This window comes from Chondrus crispus, genomic scaffold (genome assembly GCF_000350225.1).
Source record: "Chondrus crispus Stackhouse genomic scaffold, scaffold_50, whole genome shotgun sequence".
Classification (NCBI taxonomy): Eukaryota; Rhodophyta; class Florideophyceae; order Gigartinales; family Gigartinaceae; genus Chondrus; species Chondrus crispus.
The window spans coordinates 368,495-387,737 of record NW_005178495.1 but is presented as its reverse complement, the minus strand read 5'-3'; the positions used below and the strand labels follow the sequence as shown (position 1 = coordinate 387,737).

General features: G+C 51.7%; 5 protein-coding genes; 1 reads left to right on the top strand and 4 right to left on the bottom strand.

The window, feature by feature from the left end:
* Positions 1 to 12,692: 12,692 nt before the first annotated feature.
* Positions 12,693 to 14,460, bottom strand: CHC_T00006797001 (hypothetical protein). XM_005709994.1 is given in 2 exon segments: positions 12,693 to 13,137; positions 13,138 to 14,460. The coding sequence occupies 1 exon segment, from the start codon at positions 14,458 to 14,460 to the stop codon at positions 13,138 to 13,140; it is 1,323 nt and encodes a 440-aa protein (XP_005710051.1). The 3' UTR covers positions 12,693 to 13,137.
* A 402-nt stretch (positions 14,461 to 14,862) lies between these two features.
* CHC_T00006796001 (hypothetical protein) lies at positions 14,863 to 15,141 on the bottom strand. Its single transcript, XM_005709993.1, has one exon. The coding sequence runs from the start codon at positions 15,139 to 15,141 to the stop codon at positions 14,863 to 14,865; it is 279 nt and encodes a 92-aa protein (XP_005710050.1).
* A 13-nt stretch (positions 15,142 to 15,154) lies between these two features.
* On the top strand, positions 15,155 to 16,577 carry CHC_T00006795001 (hypothetical protein). XM_005709992.1 is given in 2 exon segments: positions 15,155 to 15,355; positions 15,356 to 16,577. 1 exon segment carries the CDS (start codon positions 15,155 to 15,157, stop codon positions 15,353 to 15,355), a length of 201 nt encoding a protein of 66 aa, XP_005710049.1. The 3' UTR covers positions 15,356 to 16,577.
* A 681-nt stretch (positions 16,578 to 17,258) lies between these two features.
* Positions 17,259 to 18,231, bottom strand: CHC_T00006794001 (hypothetical protein). XM_005709991.1 is given in 2 exon segments: positions 17,259 to 17,799; positions 17,800 to 18,231. The coding sequence occupies 1 exon segment, from the start codon at positions 18,229 to 18,231 to the stop codon at positions 17,800 to 17,802; it is 432 nt and encodes a 143-aa protein (XP_005710048.1). The 3' UTR covers positions 17,259 to 17,799.
* A 422-nt stretch (positions 18,232 to 18,653) lies between these two features.
* Positions 18,654 to 19,243, bottom strand: part of CHC_T00006793001 (hypothetical protein) — a 1,054-nt gene continuing 464 nt past the window's right edge. Inside the window, 2 exon segments of the mRNA XM_005709990.1 lie at positions 18,654 to 18,777; positions 18,778 to 19,243. The exon segment at positions 18,778 to 19,243 is cut by the window's right edge and continues 464 nt beyond it. Coding sequence (XP_005710047.1) covers positions 18,778 to 19,243 — 466 coding nt within the window. The 3' untranslated portion in view covers positions 18,654 to 18,777.

Here is a 19,243-nt window from a genome sequence, read left to right as displayed (position 1 = left end):
TCCTCTCCTTCCTAGCGAACCGCGCCTCGCGCAACGCCTTCCACGTCTCGGTCCCGGTGCTGCACATCTACCCTCTCGCCGGCCGCGTCGTCGCCCACTCGCTCGTCTACACGCTGCCCGACGCCACCGTCTCCGTCGAGGAGCTCGTCCTGCAGGCCCGCTGGTGGCGCAAGCCCCCCGCCATCGGCCTGCAAAACTTCCTCGCCCTCAACGACCTGCACCAGCTCGACCCCGTCGCCCACGCACAGCAGCAGACCGCGCGCGAGAAGAACGCAAACTTCCTCAAACGCCTCTTCTACAAGCTCCGCACAGCCTGGCATCGCTCCTCCCACACCCCCGATCCCACCGTCGCCAAGGAACTCGCCCCGCTCATCTCCCTCGTCTGCGTCGGCGTCCGCGCAAGGATCGTCAACAACTCCGCCCACTTCAAGCACGTCCAGACCGTCCTGGACATGGCCAACGACGCGCGACCTCAGGGCGGCCCGCGCACACCGCAGAGCTCCACCGACTTCGATGTCCCCGTCGACGATTTGTCCGCGGACGACCCCGCGCATGTGCGCCAGGGCCCCGACGCTTCTTCGCATAGGCACATGTCCGTCTCCTCGTCCGATGCCGCCGTGGAGCCTGTAGCCGCCAAGCCGTTTCGGCATCGTTTGCTGGAACTCGTCTCGCTGCGCATCACCACAGGCGCGTTCTACATCTGCGACATGGCCCAGTCGCCCCTCGTCCGCGTTGTCGTCGATTTCGCAAAGGTCCGCTACTGCTACGGCGCCCCTGCCTGCCCCATCGATATTTCTCGCAAGCGCATCCGCCTGAGGCTGTCAGGCCTCAAAATTAGCATCGCTGACCGTCGCGCCGTCCAGGCCATCGCCCACCCGCATGAAGAGCCGCTCTCTATGTCACAGCAAGGCGTCCCGGACAACACCGATCGAATGCTACGCCGCGTCCTGCACGACGGCTACCGCGCGCTCAATCAGTCTGTTCGCTCCCCCACTTGCAAGTCGCCGAAGAAAAGACCACGGAGTGTGGGAGTGAGCTCCGGTTCAGGGTCCACTCTGCAGCGAGGCCAGGAATCACAAGAAGGCAGGCAGCCATTTCATCTACGGTCAAGAGCTGAGACACGGGAGGCTGGTAAGCAAAAGGATTTGACTTGTTCCGATGTGCTTTCCTGTAAGACTGCAGTGGCATACTACGTGTTTGATGAGCCAGGATTTATTCGACCTCGAGCGTCTCATGCACGTGGTCACCATACCTCAACCAATACATTCGAAGCGGCTACTGAAGACTCCGGGTTTACCACGGCGCCGATTTGCCGACTGTCAATAGTATTGCGAGGTGCCAGCTTCTCGTATGATATGAAAGCTATGGCAGACATGGAGAGGCTGTCTGAACGGCTGCAGCCGTCCTTGTATCATCTCGCAGCCCTTTCTACCAAATTGCGGTCTGGCGACGGAAAGCGACAGGCGACTGGCATCCAGGTTGAAATCGATGCTACGCCAGCTGATATGGCACCTAGTGACGCAAAGCAGGCTAAGCCTACTACGGCGGCCGAGCAACCTCCTGTTGTAGCGATTCGGTTTGATCCACAACCCGCCACGTGGAAAGGGTTGACGACCATGAATGTACGGGAGTGGGATGACAATCTATCAGACGGATTACGAAGCTCAAAGGAAAGTAAGAAATCGCTTCCTGGAAGCTCATTCTTAATTCATGCCAGTCACATCTCTTTAAAGACTGAATTCCCCTTCAATGCAGGTTCCCAGCAGAAAATTGTTGTCGTTGGAACGCATTGCACTGCCCGAACTGTGGGAGTTGTTGATATGCCGATCTGTAAATCAAGACAAGTGACTATTACAAGGACTCTGCAGCACCCACTGGTTTGGAACGATATTCAGACATCTGCTGTCGAAATGGCGATGAAAGACTTGGACTACACTTTTGTACCTGATACGCATCGAATTTTTGAAGATTTGAGCAGTACGATGGCTGAAAAACGCAGGAAGCCACTCGATATTCGATATTTCATCCCTTTTAAAGAGACCGTGAGAATACGAGCTGAAGGCAGCTACACTGTGGTGATGGCGTGCAGTCACGATAATGCGTGGGAAGATATTAAGTCACGGCAAGGAGACGATAATGCGTGGGAAGATATTAAGTCACGGCAAGGAGATAACTTGGGAAGGATAAAAATACGTGGGGAGTGCGGCGAGATGCTGCTATCGCCGAGTGTCCCGACGGAGTACATTCCGACGGCCAGCGTTTTTTCTTGGAGCCTCTCGCTTCCTGAATGTTTTGGTGAAATAGAGATGCCGTTGCATGACGAGCCGGGGCAAGCAGACGAAACTGAAGATGGTCACCGGGTCTACAGAGCATCGGACTCGTATCGCTCCCCGCAGTACAAAGGGCGTGCACCGTCTCTTGCTCAGAGAGTTCGAAGTCAACTTAGTACTGTACTGCCCCGGGAACCTTCGATCTCTTTGAAGAAACCATGCGACTTCATTACTGTCAAAGTACTGCAAACTGGTAAAGTTTGCCTCATCACTGGGAAAGTTTTGGTGAATGAACACCACTCAGTGTTGCAGCCGGAAACGCCAGCATTTCTTGATTCCGTGAACACCACTGATATTAACTTAAAAGCTTCGTCATTGACAATGGACATCAATCCACATCACATTTCACATTTCCTAAGCCTGGTAAGAAATTATGTTGGTACTGGCAACCATACGTTATCTGTTGGCGAACGGACAAAATTGCATCTTCAAAGAAAGAGCATATCGCGGGCTGCTGTGGACGGATTCCGATATCCCTCCACAGATGAATGTATGATTCTTGGGCTTTCAAACGCGATCTCTCCGAAATCTCTCATCCACTCTATGGATGACTTATTATCTCTAAGGTTCGACGCGGAATCTCTCGTTGTGCGGTTGCACCTCCTTCCGCATGCCCTTTGCCAATTCCACAGTGCGAGTGGCCAAACTTTCTCGATAGTATCAGGAGAGTTCGGGGGGTTGCTGCGATCGAATCGGCTCGGTGCGCATCTAGAGCTTGCCCCTAAACACCATCAACCTCTCGTCCTACAATCAGTTTACGGAGGCGAAACCATGGAAAGTTCTCGAGATTCACGTCACACATTTCAAGGGCAAGCGTCGCCGAAAATTATAATTGAAAGCTTTAAAGTAAGGAAGCGGGTGAGGTCATGTCCGAAAAGTGGAGCATATTATGCGGTTCTTGAAGTTCAAAGTGGGACAGTACACGGTTGTATAATGGATGAAGACCTCTTTTCGCTATCTCGCATAGCGATGGCATTGCTGCCGGAGCCCGTCTATGAAGATCAAGTAGCTATCGCTGCAATGCTTGCAGTGTACAACATTGATATCATCATTGAGAAAATCGATATTCTGATCCTATCCGTGGCAAGTGCGGCGTTTTCTGAAAGTTCAGGTCGTTCAGGTCAGTTATCGGTGATCCAAAGAGCCCGGGGAAGCAATAATCAGTACAAAAACAGATATGTTCCTAATGTCTTGGCTGGCGTCACTGAGCTTCAAGCTTCCGCAGGTCTTCGATTCTGTTCATCGAGCATGGCTACAGAAGAGTTTGCGTCCCGGTCAAGGCTTCATATTCCGTATCTTTCTCTAAATGTACTAACTTCATTCAGCGGGAAGCTAACAACATGGGTCGATGAGGCTACACTCAAAGCTCAGGTCGCACATGCAATCTTGGCTGGGAAAGGAAACCATCAAGGCTCGTATCATGATATTGGTCTGATGAGAAGCGTAGCAGAAATTGTAGAAACCTCTTTGGAAGTTGTCTCGGAATCTAGACCGAATATTTGGGACACCCGCGTTTCCTCTTTGCAAGCGCAGCGGGTCGCAAAGAAATCAGAAGCAAGCGGTTGCGACGTGTCACCTTGGTTTCTAGATTTGTCATCTCTTCCAATGGCGTCCTTCGGGACTTTAACGGGACGCCAAGAACTGGAACTGGCTTGGTGGATCTACCTGAAACGTTCTCGAAAAGCCAGATCGCTTGGGCATGAGAGTTACGGAGCTAGCCAACAGGGAAGACTCGACAGCTTCTCAGCTATCATTTCGTCAGAACTTACTGTCGTGGTATCTCCTGATTGCTTGGAGCTTGCAAACGACGTAAGTCGTAGGTGCAAAGAAAGAGCGCTAGGAAGCGAGTATGCAACTTCGGTAAACCAGAACTATGAGACAGCAAAGGGCGTGCCGCCCGGAGTTTCTGTATCAGCGGATATTAATAGTCTTTGGGATGTGTACGAGAGGTCTCGGCCGCCGTCATGGCTAACTCCTACGCAAACGACCACCGCTTTTTTACATCGAGGATTGGAAGTGCAATCTCCAAAGATTTTCTTCATGTCAACACTGCCAGGTGAGGTTCGGACAAATGAACAATCGTTTCGTCCCGAATCTGTTTACGGAGGGATTCACGCATGCTTTCCTCTAGGATTCCACTACACGTTTATTGGGGAGACTATAGTTTCCCCCATCCGGTCGGCAGCAACGGAAGGGCAAGAGGCTTCTCCAGACTATCGGTCTGTACACAAGGAAGACTTCCACGTGGCCATTCCTTCCTTCATGATCGGGCGTGCGAAAGAATACATGTGCAACGTATCGAGAGTCATGATGAGCCTCCGCGTAAAGTCAATTGTTCGGAGAGCGGTTGAAGAAGCGTCTGATTCTTCCGAGGGACTCATTTGCGACGAAAAGCGGTCTCTGACCGGAAGTGTTTCATCAATTGCTGTCGGCAAAGAAGAAAGTAGACTCGGCTTATACGCCTCGATAGGAGGGGCGGTATCTATTTTCGTCCTACTGTCTCGCGCTCTAGCGCTGGAATGCAATTCGTACTTCCAAGTCGAGTCCCGAAAGCAAGATGCTGTGTGCCAAGTAATTTTTCAATGCCCATCTTGTGACCTGCAAGAGAAGAAAGCTCCACAGATTCGCGGAGTGCTTGCACGCCTGAGCCAGATTGCTAGAGATCAAAATGAGTCGCTGAAGGAGCGAGTAGTGGCTTTCACATCAACCCGACCAGATGTCACCGCAGATGATAACACGCTTGTTCCAGGGCGTGTTGTCCGCCAAGTTGTTGCATCTGCACACATGATGTTACACAATTTGTCATTGCAAGTTGCATGCGAACATATTCTCAGTGTGGATATCATCACTTGCAAATGGGGCTCTACAGTCCAAGGAAGAAAGTCTGGGTTCCTGGAAGGTCACACAGTCATAGGGTCTTTCGGAACCATATCAGTCTCCATACGTGATGATCTTGCGGCTGATACTCTTCGGATGGTATCGGAAGTGGCATCATACGTCCGGCGGGCTACATATTCGATCCCCATGCTTCGATACGGTGACCACGCGGCAAACTCACAACAATCTGCTTCAGGCATGGAGCGAGGTCAAGCATTCAACTCTGAGAACAACAATTTTCCCAGAACCGCATCAATGCCACTTGGTAACGTAGGTGCATACCGCCACAACACCTGGCGGTCCCCTGGGTCACAGCCAAGCCCAAGATTACATCGACAGCTACTCACTAGAAGGTACAGCATACCTCGCACAGGTATCGGCAGTACGCCTTCTTCGTTGCGAGGGTCCGCTGGAGTTTCAGAACCGAATCTGCGTAGCGAGGCAGTACGGCACTCTGATGTACCTCATTCCACTGGCCAGAAACCCAGACACATCTCAAAAGGGACAGACATACATCAAGGAAACACAGGAACAATCGGCAGGTCCAAGGACCAAAGCTCTGACGTAAGGCAAGACCCGGTTCAAGATGGTAGGGTCCATAGGAATGATAGTGCTGCTCGCAGACGTTCTCGGCCGATGTCTTCTGCTGACGCCGACCATAACGGGTTTCTGTCTCAGCGTTTCACCCAAGAACGGGATACCTTCAAAGAAGACAATCAATTCTACTCTTACGTCGCAATTCCAACGGCCGGCGAAACTGGCCCCCCGCGAAAACGTGCGAAATGCAGAGTTCGTGTGTCACCGATGATACCCCCTAGTTTCTACGATTTCGAACGCTTGTCCCCAGAAGAATCGATATCACCAAAAGAGGACATGTCTACAAGACGAGATATGGTGACTGGTTCGAAGAGTGCCGACCGCCGTGTGTACGAACATTTAGTGCCTGAACGTCATGAGGAAAGAAAGAAGATATACCCTGATCATGTTCAGGTCACTTTGACTCCGGCCACTACAGGCTCGTTTCCTGCCGCTACGAGATCGACTCCTTCAAAGAATGCTCCCCCCTTGACGGTAATTCTTTCCTGTCAAGAGGTCTTGGCACGGTACTTCCGCCGTGAATCTCCAAACACCACTAATGTCCGGGACAACAAGGTGATCGCCGAGATAAACAGTTCTGTATCCGAAGTTCGTCTTACGTGGATGTCTTCACCGTCAAAAGGAAGCTATTCTCTAGTGGTGACGACATCCTCTGCAAAACTGAGCTCAGCCACCGATCCGAACTGCATTCTGAATGGCTCGGTCTCCAAAATAGGCGTTACTGTCAGTGTTTTTCAAAGTCTGGCATCGTCTGTCCTTCCAAAACTTATCGCTTCCGCTCGCGTGTCGGAGTTCAAAACTACCCTGCGTGCCAAGGACTTAACCTCCGTGAAGAAGTTTCGTGAAGAGTTCAAAGCAGACCTCGCAGCCATTGCTTCTGCATTCATTACCACTAAGTCCTCAATAATTGAAATGACCAGAGCGACAAGGTTATCATCCAAGTCACCATATAATGGTCGCTCTTTTGCCTCTACGATTGCCTTTGATCTCCTACTGGAACATTCACAAGTTTCTCTAGAAGGATTTCATCCAAAAGACAGTGCCATGCGAATATCATATTCTCTAGATGGTTTATTTTTTTCCGTTGTCGCATCTGAGGATGATAGTGCTGCGTTGACTTTAGGGCTGAGACTATACGGTCATAGGATCGCATCGTTCTCTCCTTCTTGGCCGTCTGATGAAGTTTTTCGTTTTCCGAGTCTCGATGCCCGAGGAGTGCAGTGGGGTGAAACTCTCAAACTGCCAACGTTCCTGAAAGTTAGCGCCGAACCTCAGGTCAATTTCACCTCTATTCAGGGGCTTCGACATGTGCTTTTTACGGTTGCTGGCTTGACGGCGTTTCAGAACACTGCAAGTGTCAATCATGAGATGAGTGAGCAATATTTAGGAAAGTCTATATCCGCAGCTGCTCCGGATGCTGTCGATTTCGAGACAAAAGGACAGGCTGAGAGCAGCGGGCCGACGCCATTCTCAAGATCCTTTACTGCCTGGGAGAGAACCAAAGGAGTGCGAATGGACTTGTCATTGCCGCCTATGTCAATTAGTTTGGCAAGCGGACAGGTTGTTGCCTTATTCGAGCTAGAGGCAATTTCCGGAATCTTTGAATGGAACAAGTTAGTGGTTAGCGGGGTGCAACTGCACGCTACCGTCGGTCTTCCCAAAATCACGTTCATGTTAATGCGTATGCCTACTGCAGAATTTACGTCCACAGACGTCACACTGGACGAGCACCGGGCCAGTCTTTCTGTTGCACTCGAAAGGTCTCGTATCGATATATTGAAGTCACAGGAAGGGCTCACGCACACCTTCATTTTTCGCATTGATGTGCTCGATATTTCCGGGCAGGTACGACCCTGGAGACTCCTGATGGATGCCGCAGTTTGGGCGGATGAGGAAGAGTTTGTATCCGAGCTGCAGTCAATCAACTACACTGCGTCATCATCCGGGGCGCATCGCACGTCGAAGGCCCCACGTCTTCCTGAATCCACTGCTCCACGTGAACACAGGAGCTTTCTGCTTGGATTCAACATTCAACGCTTCAAACTTGCGATACCATTGAACAACAATGAGAAGATTGCCTCTGCGAGACTAGCCCTGCGCGTGACAGAACTGCACCTTCTTGGGCGACGGCGGTTCGACAACTCCTGGTCACCAGTGAAGAATATTGTCGAGTTGAAGACTCATTTCATAGGTGTACTATGGGATAATAGCGCATTGTTGAGCACTCATCATTCTAAGATTACACTTGCACTTCAGCGACCATCACTGAATAGTGATGCGCACTTTGGAGCGGTACATGTGGTGATGGTGGCAGGAACTTGGAGGGTATGCCCAAGGAAGGACGTGATCATGGCCATTCTAGGAGCGAAGAATAGAAGAGTCTACCGGAACAGAGCTGCCAACCTCCGAGATCGCATCTCCGCCTTAGCCAGCACGCCACGAGAAAGCAGTGTTGACAGTGGCTTCAGTTCGACCGGCACAGAAAATGAGTCAGGACTGCTTTTCGAAAGTCTTAGACTGACAATTCTCCGTACCAGCGGTTTCATTGAAGGGCTAGAAACGGATGACCTGCCCTTCGAAATGTCCAAAGACGATCAGCCCGGAAGTGCGCAGTATCCCCGTGACGCTACTACTTCGAAGTTAAGTGTCCCAGCATTTAGCATTGCAATGATCAGAGAGGAGTCTCACGACTTTGATGTCGTTGACATCGATTTTTCTGGAAGAAAAGGTGAGTTCCCACAGGGTTGCTTGCAGAAGGTTTCCAATCTGTTTTCAGAACTGTTTGGTGCCGTCGCACTAGACCAACAGATGTATCAGACAGCCGCGACCCAAGTTCAACACTCGCGGGAGATGTCCCGTGATGTGTCTGTGCTGATTCGTTTTGGAAAGTCGCTTTATCGAGCGCAGGAGGAGGCCAATACTGGGGTCGAGTCAAAATTTTGTTTCTTCGCTGGCATATCGTCAACCATTCTCGTATCACTTTCTGCGAAACAAATTTTTGGTGACGAAGACGGTCACACTACAGTCATGTCTGGTATTTCCCCAAAGCTTGCGCTAGAAGTTTCCCCTTTGATCGAAGGAGCTCAGGTACAAAGGGTACGGTTTGTTGATGTGAGATTTCTGCACGGCATTAATCCACTGCACCCACCCCATACTATGCTACACGTCGGGAAGGTTACAGCGCTGCTAGATACAAAGACCTTGCTCCTAGCTCAGGGGCGAGTAAGATCTAGAAAGCGTTTGAGACATTTCCCTACGCTCGAAACCAATTCGGAGCCGTCGTCATTAATCGGAGAGAGAAAAGTAGCAACTGTGCTGGGTCAACCTCGAAGACGCGCAGATCCAAGCAAACCCTGCAGCGAAACTGGCGAGGAATCAACCCAGCAAGAGCCCGACATTCGCCTGCAAGTTAAACTGCCTACCAAAAGCGAATCGCCCACCAACCAAGTCGATCTATTCGCGGAAAGGCTTCACTTCGGTATAGATCGGAGTCGACGCAATCGTAACGTGGAAAGTTTACCGGTGAACATAAATGTGGCCCTGCATGAGGTCAACATAAGGGGACAATGGGATATATTAAGCTGCCGAATTCGTCTCCGTGAAAACCTGTTCAGTTGCGGCACTTCTGGTTTAGCTCCAAGGTCTGGTGGATCAATAGAAATCACGAACATCATGAACCGCCTCCAATTCGAGAGTATGCAGTACGGCAACTACACCATGAAACTCGCAGTCGATGCGCTGGCTGCAATAGGCTCCTTTCCAAGAAGTGAAATTCTTGTTGAAAGCACTGATGTAAGCACTGAGATATCCCATACCATGATCAAAGCCATTATGCGACTCTCTGGTCAAATGAAGAAGCTGAGAAGTGAAGTAAGCCTGGTGACAGAGAGGGAACAATCAAAAGACACCAACAAAAACCAAGCGTCTAAAATATACTCTTACGACAGGCCTTCGATGGACTCCATGCCATCGAATGATGTCCAGAAGAGAGGTGCAAAAAATGAGGCGCCTGAGCAGCCATTCCTTCCCGCCATCACTCCATCTGACAACCAGCACCGACCTGCTAACCTGGAACTATTGCGAGTAATTTCAGAAAGGACAAAAGTGATGGTTAAAGGTGACTTGTTGCGAGCAACATTGCGTGGATATCAGTTTGAAGAGACGCAGCACAGTGCTTTGTTTGAGCTCGAGAGGTATGATCTCAGCTATGAGCGGGACTTCAATTCGACATCGGAGCCTTTTCATTTGAAGCTTCTCGGCATTGACTTTTCCAACCTGACCCTTGCCTACAATGATGATGTCCGAGGCATACACAGCGACCTATTCAAAATCCCAGCGCCAAGGCTAAGAATGAAGGTTGTCGATTCGAACGCGAGATTGATAGTAGAGCTGACGGGAGAACTTGAACTCAGGCTTGGTCACGGATTTTATTACTGGCAGGATTTCAAAGAGTTGTCAGATTTGACTGTGCATGGTATCCGGCCAACTCCTGAAGCTGAAGTGGGTGCATCTTCATCCGAGGGCCAACCGGAGCTGTGGAACGGTAAAATTCCCCATGTCTCCGTGAAATTGAACCCCAGAATAGATGTGATCGGGGATTTAACGAATGACATGCTACCATTCATGGAACGTCGTCGTATAGGGATTGAGATGATACCCAAACACATGTTCCACTATATAATTGTACCGATAGACCGGCTGTCTGACACGCTATCCAGGACTCTGCTCAAGTAACTACGACAGTTAGAGCCCGTCTCCCTCGTCCCCATTTTTAGGCAGCTTAGATTAGAGAAGAGCAGGAGAAACCCTCCTCCAAACTAACGTTATTTATTTCAATAGCTTGCATGAAATCGCACTAACCTCAACCTCATTCACCATTTTTTATTATACTCGCGTCCGCGAAACATTTGAGCTACGCCCTGAGAAACGGTAGGACTGCAGAAGTGTATCGAGCAATAAGCCGTGGACTGGCAATCTGCCTCTCTCACAGCAAGCAAATTTCGGGTACTAGAAAACGCACTCTTTACTCCACTGCGTACAATTGTGCAATGCACACGAGCTCCAGAGCGAGTTCTCACAGCACAATTCCCAACACCCAAAACCAGTCTATCTCCATCCCCCGCCCCCGCCCCCGCCCCCTCTCCCCCGCCCATAACCGCCGCCCCCTCTTCCAAAGCCGCCGCCAAAACCGCCACCCCCTCTTCCCCCCCGCCCAAAACCTCCCCGTCCGAAACCTCCCCTTCCGCCGCCCCGGCCTCCCCTTCCACCTCTACCTCCTCGACCCCCCCTGCCGCCCCTCCCTCCCTTCTTCACGCCCCCCCTCTGGCTCGACGGTGTCGTGAACCTCTGCAACGGCATGAGTTTATCCGGCCCCATGAACACCTTATCCCCCGGCTTGAAGCTGGCCGGCACGACCCCTTCCACGGGCTTGACCGAGAAATACACCTCCGAAATTGGCCCCAGGACCTCCTCGACTTTCCCAATTTGCGTCTTGTTCTCCAGAAACACCGGCGCATTGAACTTGGGCACCTGCGCAGCCGCCGTCATCTTGTACACCATCTCGCCTTGACAGTCGTGCAGAAAGGCGCCGGATTCGATCACAGTGTCCGGAGGGCCCTCGTCGTAGCGACTGCCGTACCGACCGCCCCCTCCACCGCCGCGAAATCGGCCGTCGCCACGAGAGCCGCGGCTGCCGTATCCGCCTCGCCCGCCTCGCCCGCCGCGCCCGCCGCGCCCGCCACCGTACCCGCCGCCGCCGCCTCCGCCGTACCCGCCGCCGCCACCGTAGCCACCTCTTCCACCCCAGCTGCTCATGCTGGGCGTCTTTTGCTTCTGATCGAGCCGAGACTCGAATGTGCCGGTCCGGATAGGAACGGGACGATCAGGGGTTGGTTGGGCAATGCAGACGCGATGCAATGTCGTGGTGTTGCGACAACCGCCGTGGTAGAGGCACGCTGGTCGGGGTGGGATCAATTGGATCAATAGGCAACGAGCGTATGATACACAAGAGTTTCATTACAGCTATCTCTTGGGACATGTTTGATTACAGTGACACTTTGCTGTCGAAGATTGGAAAAATATTGCATTATTGCATAATTTATAGACAGTCGCGAAAACCGCAATCACGTCATAGATTATGTCTCAAGTTGTCAACAGCAGCCGATGCAAGTCGAACAATGGCAGGATGGGGGAGATTGTTTCCACATCATGCCCCTTTTCTTGTGCTCTAGTCCCTTTTCTCCCGCTTTTCTAGCCACTTGCACAGGGATGCAATGATTGACGAAGCATATCTCATACTCCTTCACAATTCACGCTGTGGCCTTCATCAGAACCTCACTGATGAAAGAATTTTTCACTCGAAATAGTAGTAGACTACTTACTTGCCTTGGAACCCTCAGCGAAGCAATAATAGAATGAAGGAGCACGACAAGGTGGCAATGTAAACATATATATAACAAGCACTATCCTCTCCAGCCAGCGCCTTCATGCCATCTCCACATACGTCATATTATCCTATAAACCGCATGTAATTTACCTGGCTTACCATGACGAGCTGCTCGTAGTCTCATCTTAGTGACTCAAATAGTGCATGTTTCAAGTTTCATTTGTTACTGAATGAGCGAATCCGCAACTTTTCTATGCAACTGGCGGGTTGGATTCAATACAAATTGTGCACCCTTTAAGTGTTACTCTGAGACCAAGAGCCCAGAGTTGTCTGCCACTAAAAAGGACTACCAACACCGCTGCAGTGTTACAGTTAAGCCCTCTCTAAAATTACTTGATCTGTCCAAGTGTTATGGCGACTGCCTCTTCACTCGAGAAAATATATCACTGAGGACGGTTAATATCGTCATTGGCAGATAGGTATTTCATAGAAAAGAGTTTCTCCCACATCGAACAAGCTACTTTTACGCAAGCAAGTAGGGGCAGCCAGACATTATTGTAGTGGGCGAAAGCCAATGCACGCGTAATCTGTGGCATTCGAAGGCGCAGTTACCTAGCTGCCAGGCAAGGCTTAGATCTTATAGCGAACGAATAAAAGACTGCTTGAGGCGACATTCATGGGCCTTGCATGAGCGTCCAGCTGGATACCCAGTGGCAGTACTTTCAAATTACCGCTGCCAGAGGTAACACTCTCTGATATCTGTACATGGACATGGTAGGTGCATATCACGTCTACCCCTGTCGGCAAGCTATCACAGACAGCACCACGAGCTACAAATTGCAAAGATGTTATTGTAAATCGTGACGTAGTCACAACAGTAACACCGCAAGGTATTAATAACATGGGATGGGCCCAGCTTATTCTTCAGTATTAGGGTAAGTTGCTACATCACCACGCTTCAGTTGGCAAGCAGGTTTTCACATCTGCGTCAAGCTTGCAAGGTATCTTCACGTTCGGTGCTATGCCGATCTTGTTGATGTCAATATGGTTTGGAGTTTCGTAGCGAGCGATAGTAACTGCGACTCCGCTTCCGTCGCTGAGTTGAGAAATCGTTTGCACGACCCCTTTTCCAAACGTTTGCTCCCCAATGAGCTTTGCTCTTTCGTTGTCCTTCAAAGCGCCTGCCAGAATTTCGCTCGCACTGGCCGTAGCCTTATTAACAAGCACAATCATCGGTTGTTCAGTATAAAGGCCATCTCCGACTGTATCAATCTCATCCTGCACGCCGTTCTTATCAACCACGTACACGATTGGTGTGCCTGACTTTATGAACAGCCTTGCGACATCCACACCGGCTGGAAAATAACCGCCCGGATTGTTTCTCAAGTCCAGCACAATCTTTTCGATATCCTCCTTCGTAAATGATTGCAAAGCATCCTTCAAGTCTGACGCAGTACTCGAGTTGAACTGCTTGATCTTGACGTACAATTGGCCTGGACCAAGCCACTTTGCCTTGATGCTTTTCAGTTTCAAGTTCTCCCGGACCATTTCAAAAGACTCCTCCGTCCCCTTTCCCTCATCATGCACAACGGTCAGCGAAATAGAGGTACCTGGACGCCCCCTTATTCTCTGAGCTGCCTCGTCCGGAGAAAGATCGTCAGTAGCTTCGCCGTCAATCAGCATAATGACATCATTCGACTTTACCCCCGCCCTCCCGGCTGGCGAATCATCGACTGGACTAGTGACCTTCAACACGCCATCAACCCTGGTCGGAAACAACTCGACCCCCACCCCCGCGACCTCCCCCGTGGCCGAGCTTGTCAACGACGTGAACTGCTGCGGCGACAGAAAGCGGGTGTAAGGGTCACTGAGCAGGGCGAGCATGTCGCGGATGGCGGAGTAGCCCTCGTCGACGGAGGCGTACGCGCGCTTAACGGTTCGCATGCGGACGGAGAACCAGTCTTGGTGGTTGAAGGTGCGGTCGACATACGACTGGTCCACGACGCGCCACGCCTCGGCGACCAGCTTCTGCGGCTCCGTTAAGGCGGAGGCAGGGGCGGCGAGTGTTAGGGCTACAAGCGCGCCGCTCAAGGCACCCGCTGTGACAGAGCGTGCGATGCGCGCCATTTGGAGGGGCGACGGAAGGTGGTTGCTGCATTGGGGGACCGCGTTGCGAGGAGATTGGGTGGTTGGGGCGCAGCTGGCTGGGCGCGGCAGTGGCAAGGCGGCGGAAAAGGCTAGCGTCGTGGGCGGAGCGTGATGGGCTGCCATGCCGGATCTTTGCCTCTTGCGCATTGTGTTTGGGAGGGTGAACTTGAAGCGAGGGAGGGAGTTAAACGTTGGCAGAAGGGGCGAGGACGGAGGCAAAGGCAGTAGGCGGGGAGGGGTAGGGAATGTATTGAAGTGAGGACTCCAAAACTGGGGAGGCGAAGAAGAGTCGGAGGAATGAGAACGGGTGGCTGAAGTCACACTTGTGATTCATCAGTGCATCATACGTGTGCACTTTTGCCCAGTACAGTAGTACCACCGTTATCTGCGTAACGAGATCAAAACCGCCGCATCCGATCTAACCCCGACACGAGCCATGCCATGACCTTCTCCCGGTTCGCGGGTGGCGTGCCTACTGCCCGTACTCGCCGTCGCACTCGTCGGCCAGCTCAGCGCGGGTTTGGTCTACTGGTAGCCGGCGCTGGTCCCCGGCCTGCAAGCGGAGCTCCAGCTGACAGACCGCGACGCCTCCGTCGTTGTCGCCGCGGCTAACTCGGGGCCCGTCCTCGTGATCTTGGGCGACTTGTTCCATTCGCGTTTCGGCTCACGCTGCACGGCTGTGATCGGCTCCGCGGGCATCTCCGCGTCCTTTCTGGCGCTTGCCGTGCTCGTCTCCGTTGCGCTTCCGCCTGCCGTCAAGGCGCTCGCGTTGTGGATTTGTATCGCGGTTACGTTAGCCTTCATCACGTTTGCGTCCATGCTGTATAGCTCCTGCATTACGGCCGCCGTTGCCGTGTTTGGAAAGCAGTATCGTCGGAGAGTAGCAACACTTGCGGCGCAGCCGCAAGTGTTGTGGACAAATTGCAGGCAGCGTTGCTCCCTTCTATCACACAGACCTCCGGCCTTTAGTTCTTCATCTCCGCCTTGTCGTTTATCCCCTGTCCGCTTTGCGTCATAACTTTTCCCGGCTTGGAGTCGTATGAGGTCGAGGAGCCATCCCCGCGACTTTCCGAATACCAGACTCTGCAATCGATGGAGGTATCAGAAGAAGATTTGCATGAGTTTTCTAGAAAGGAATCAATGACTTCATCAGTTCCACTCTCATTGTGGCTTACCGCGTGGCCCGGGCAGTGTTCATTGTTTTGCAGTGGTCTGGATTGAGCCAGGCCTTTGAGCTACCGATTGACGTTAACAGGGGCACGTCTGCTGTTCTAGCTATCATCGTTCTCAGTTTTTTCTCGCTCCCTCTCTTTGCTCCCGAAGTAATCCATGAACGTCCCTTTTCTGACACGTCGGCAGCGCAAACACGTCCCAAACCGTCTTTGTTCGAGGCTCCAGGCGATCGCTGCTTTTCCTACCTCTGCTTCGGTACTTCGCATTAGCTGGTTGAGGTGGCCTTACCCTCCTCGTAGAGGCGACCTTCTTAGTGCATAATCGCTTGTATCTCAATGCCGTGTCGGCTATGGTCAAGTTCGATCCGGAGATAGTCAGTCGTGTCGTGCGCAGCTACGTCATTGTCTTATCGGCTGGCAATACGGCTGCACGACTCTTCATCCGCAGGGTGATGGATTGGAGCGAGACTACTATCGAACGGCACATGTGAAAGTATGATATCACCCTCATCGATTCCGTCGTCATATCCGTTCGCACTACTCGCTATAGCTTTCGCAAGGTCTTGGGTTTTGTGTATTTCAATTGCTCTGGTAGGATTTTGTTATGGTGCATGGTTTTCAAGTACGCCTGCTCTCACGACCCTTTGGTTTGGGGTGCCGCAGTTTCCGAGGAATTTGGGATAAGTTTCTTCCTTTATAGTTTTGGGGTCTGCAACCCTAGCAAGCACCATTCCTTTGTATTTGCACTCAGCGTTTGGGGAATGGACTTCGTTGCCAGTTGTTGGGGGTCTTCCAAATGAGGCACATTGTTTGTACAGGATTGATGTGTACGATTCCATCGTTTTGCATGCTAGCGGCTATTCAGGCGAATATGGCCATCGATTGCGCTCATTTGTACATGCCAAGATGGAAATCTGTACGCATTGAGATTGACCGTTGATTGCAAATAGTTTTACCGTATTAGTTCATGGTGCTGTGTCATAGCCAAGCATCGGCGATTGTATTTCTGAAGGAATGTAGAGTTTTGTAGAGTAAGATGGCAACTTTTGTAAAGGAAAGCACTGCAAAGATCTCGTAGGCGTTTTTGCGTTTTCTGTAAAAGACTTCACGTGGATCTGCACGTAGATTGTCGTGATCGCCTGGACATTGTGATTTGTTCTAGGATGGTTACCCCCCGAGGACATAAATTCAGACGGTGCCAAACACTTTTACCCACCTTGATTGAAAGCTGTACCAGTATTAGAATGTTGTTTGGGAATGTCATGTTATGTTGACCGCACATGCAGGCTGTCACATGCTTGCTCTTCTGCCGGTGGATTTTAGTCTCAACGGAGCGTTTGAGTGGAAGGCTTCAGTAGTGTGCGGCATGCGCATATGCTTCGTTGCTCACCCGCCTATACCGAAACCTAAAAGTATGGATTTGTAGTACAGCAACATCGATGATCTACAGGACAGGGAGGCGGATTACATGGTGTTTTGAAAGGCCTTGTGTGCCATCATGGATTGCGGACATGGCGAAGAACATTACCGCGCCATGAACGTTGACCGGTGGAGGCAAATACACGAAAAATGCTCAGGCTGAACTCGGCCTCAGAAGAACAAAGCGTTTTTAGTCTTCCCTGACATAGTTCCCAATGAACAGGCAACAAGGGCTTGCAGTGAACCTGTTCTGCCAAGACCTTAATTTAGCTAGCTAGATGTCAGTATGCAAAGTGGTGCGGCCACCATGGTGGACTGGAGAAAGCAATATTTTGCTGGTTTTCGCAGTAAAAGGCCAGCTGAAGGAACAGCTATACGACTTGTGCGCTTTATCGGAGAAATAGAATCTACATTGCAAGATGACGGGGAGGAGGCACCAATGAGTGAATTGGATTAAGCGAGTTGGATCATTGCAGGCTCAAATTAACAAGCACAGGATCGTCGCCACTCCTGCATTCACATTCCATCCTCACGCCGCCAAAGAAGCGGCTAAAGCAAAGAGAGGAATGTTGGAACCAAGAGCAAAACCAAAACAAAAAAGTAGTCGGCGAGTTTGTTTGCTGCAAGGGCAACGGGGGTGGAAACTCCCGCACGAAGCATTGGCTATGTCATTTCGCTTTTCAAACCGCGGTGGCACAGGTGCGTTTCAGGGCGTCGCTGCAAGCGTTCGAAAGGAACGGCTCGCAGGCGAAAAATATTGACACATTTTGAGCGACGGGGACTCGGGTGATTACATTACACATGGTCGTCATGAAACATCCATCTCGTTTGCTTTGGGGAGCGCCCTTGGCAGTTCCGAATATACGTGTCATTATCCGGCGGGACTCCCTTTTTTCGCTGCGCTACTGAGCATGCTAACGATACTTAAGCAGACCGAGGTGACAGTGAGCGCGGGGCTCCACCCGTCATACAAGACGTTAAGACAGATATGGCCATTAGAATAGACGTGCGGATGGCGCGGGGTGGGTGAAAGAAAGATAACTTCCGGTGCCTCCATGGGGTAATCTGAGGGAAACACAAAACGGAGCGTGTAGCGCTCGTTTTCATAGACGGAGCTTGCGGCTCCCGTGACTGTAACGCGCCATTCATCGACGCGGTCCGTCTGCTCGACAGACATGCCTGGGACGGGGGGGTTTTTGACGGACCATTCAGCGAGCTCGCGCGTCAGACGGCGCTGGGCGACGCGCGTAAGCTCTTTGGGGAGAGAGCTAGAGGGCGCGCCATGCACGCTGCTGATGTTCATGGTTGCGGGTGCTGGGCCGGCCGGCCACGCTGCGGATGTGGACGAGTGCGCAGCGGGGCGGCGGGGTGGGGAAGTGGGGGGAGGGCGACGGCAAAGTATGGGGGGGGGGGATAGGTTGTGTGGGCAAGGGGAGGTGGGGGTTAAGGGCAACGTTGGCAGCGGCGGGTGGCGCTGAGGCGAGACGGATGGTGAGACGCTGCAGTGGGGCGCTTGGGTCTCCAGAGGTAGGGGAATGGACCTCTGCGTGACGATCCAGCGTTTGTCTGTTTTTCAGATGTTTTTTCAAGGGGAAGGATTGAGCAAACTTGTTTGTCGCCTTTGGCTTGCCAACGCAATGATTGACGATATCTTCGTGCCACATCACACAGCACTGCAAACGTGGCAACGTGTACACGTCACTTACGTGTATCTGGGTCATGAGATATGGAGAAAACAACTGTTTTTGACGGTTTATTCGTGAAGATGAGATGTCGACTCTATCTGCATCGCAAAGTGTACAAACAAAACACTATGGCCACCGCTCGACCGGTGTTCATGGGTACCACTCTACAAGTTGAGTGGCATGGCCTTGAAGTCGAGCAACTGGGCAACTATGGGCGTCTTGTAAATGAACATCGAGTGGATGACACCACCGACGCCGCACATGGCCAGCCGTCCATTCTTGATCTCGGCAAGTCGAATTCTGTCAGTTATCTTCAAGTTCATGGGGTTAAAGCCCAATTTCCCCGGCTCTGCCCCATCGGTGAACATGTCAGTGTATGACACTCTGCCCTTGTGGAGGATAAACTCGGAGATGCCGCAGAAGATGAAGATCTGCCACAACCCACCGGCGGGCACCTGGCCGAGAGCCTCCGTCGCAACCGGGTTGGAGAAGGCGGCGTTCGGCAAGTGAACAAATTCTTGCACAAGCATTCCCAGGAAAGCGAGCATGCAAATGCGGCCGTGCTTGATCTCAGACTCCTGCAGCCACTTGACGTCCATGAGCTGGGAGAGGGCCAGGGGGTCGAAACCC

Excerpts from the sequence above, each read along its gene's own strand:
- CHC_T00006794001 (XM_005709991.1), bottom strand. The coding sequence starts at position 18,231 with ATGAACATCAGCAGCGTGCATGGCGCGCCCTCTAGCTCTCTCCCCAAA.
- CHC_T00006796001 (XM_005709993.1), bottom strand. The coding sequence starts at position 15,141 with ATGAAGGCTAACGTAACCGCGATACAAATCCACAACGCGAGCGCCTTG.
- CHC_T00006795001 (XM_005709992.1), top strand. The coding sequence starts at position 15,155 with ATGCTGTATAGCTCCTGCATTACGGCCGCCGTTGCCGTGTTTGGAAAG.
- CHC_T00006797001 (XM_005709994.1), bottom strand. The coding sequence starts at position 14,460 with ATGGCAGCCCATCACGCTCCGCCCACGACGCTAGCCTTTTCCGCCGCC.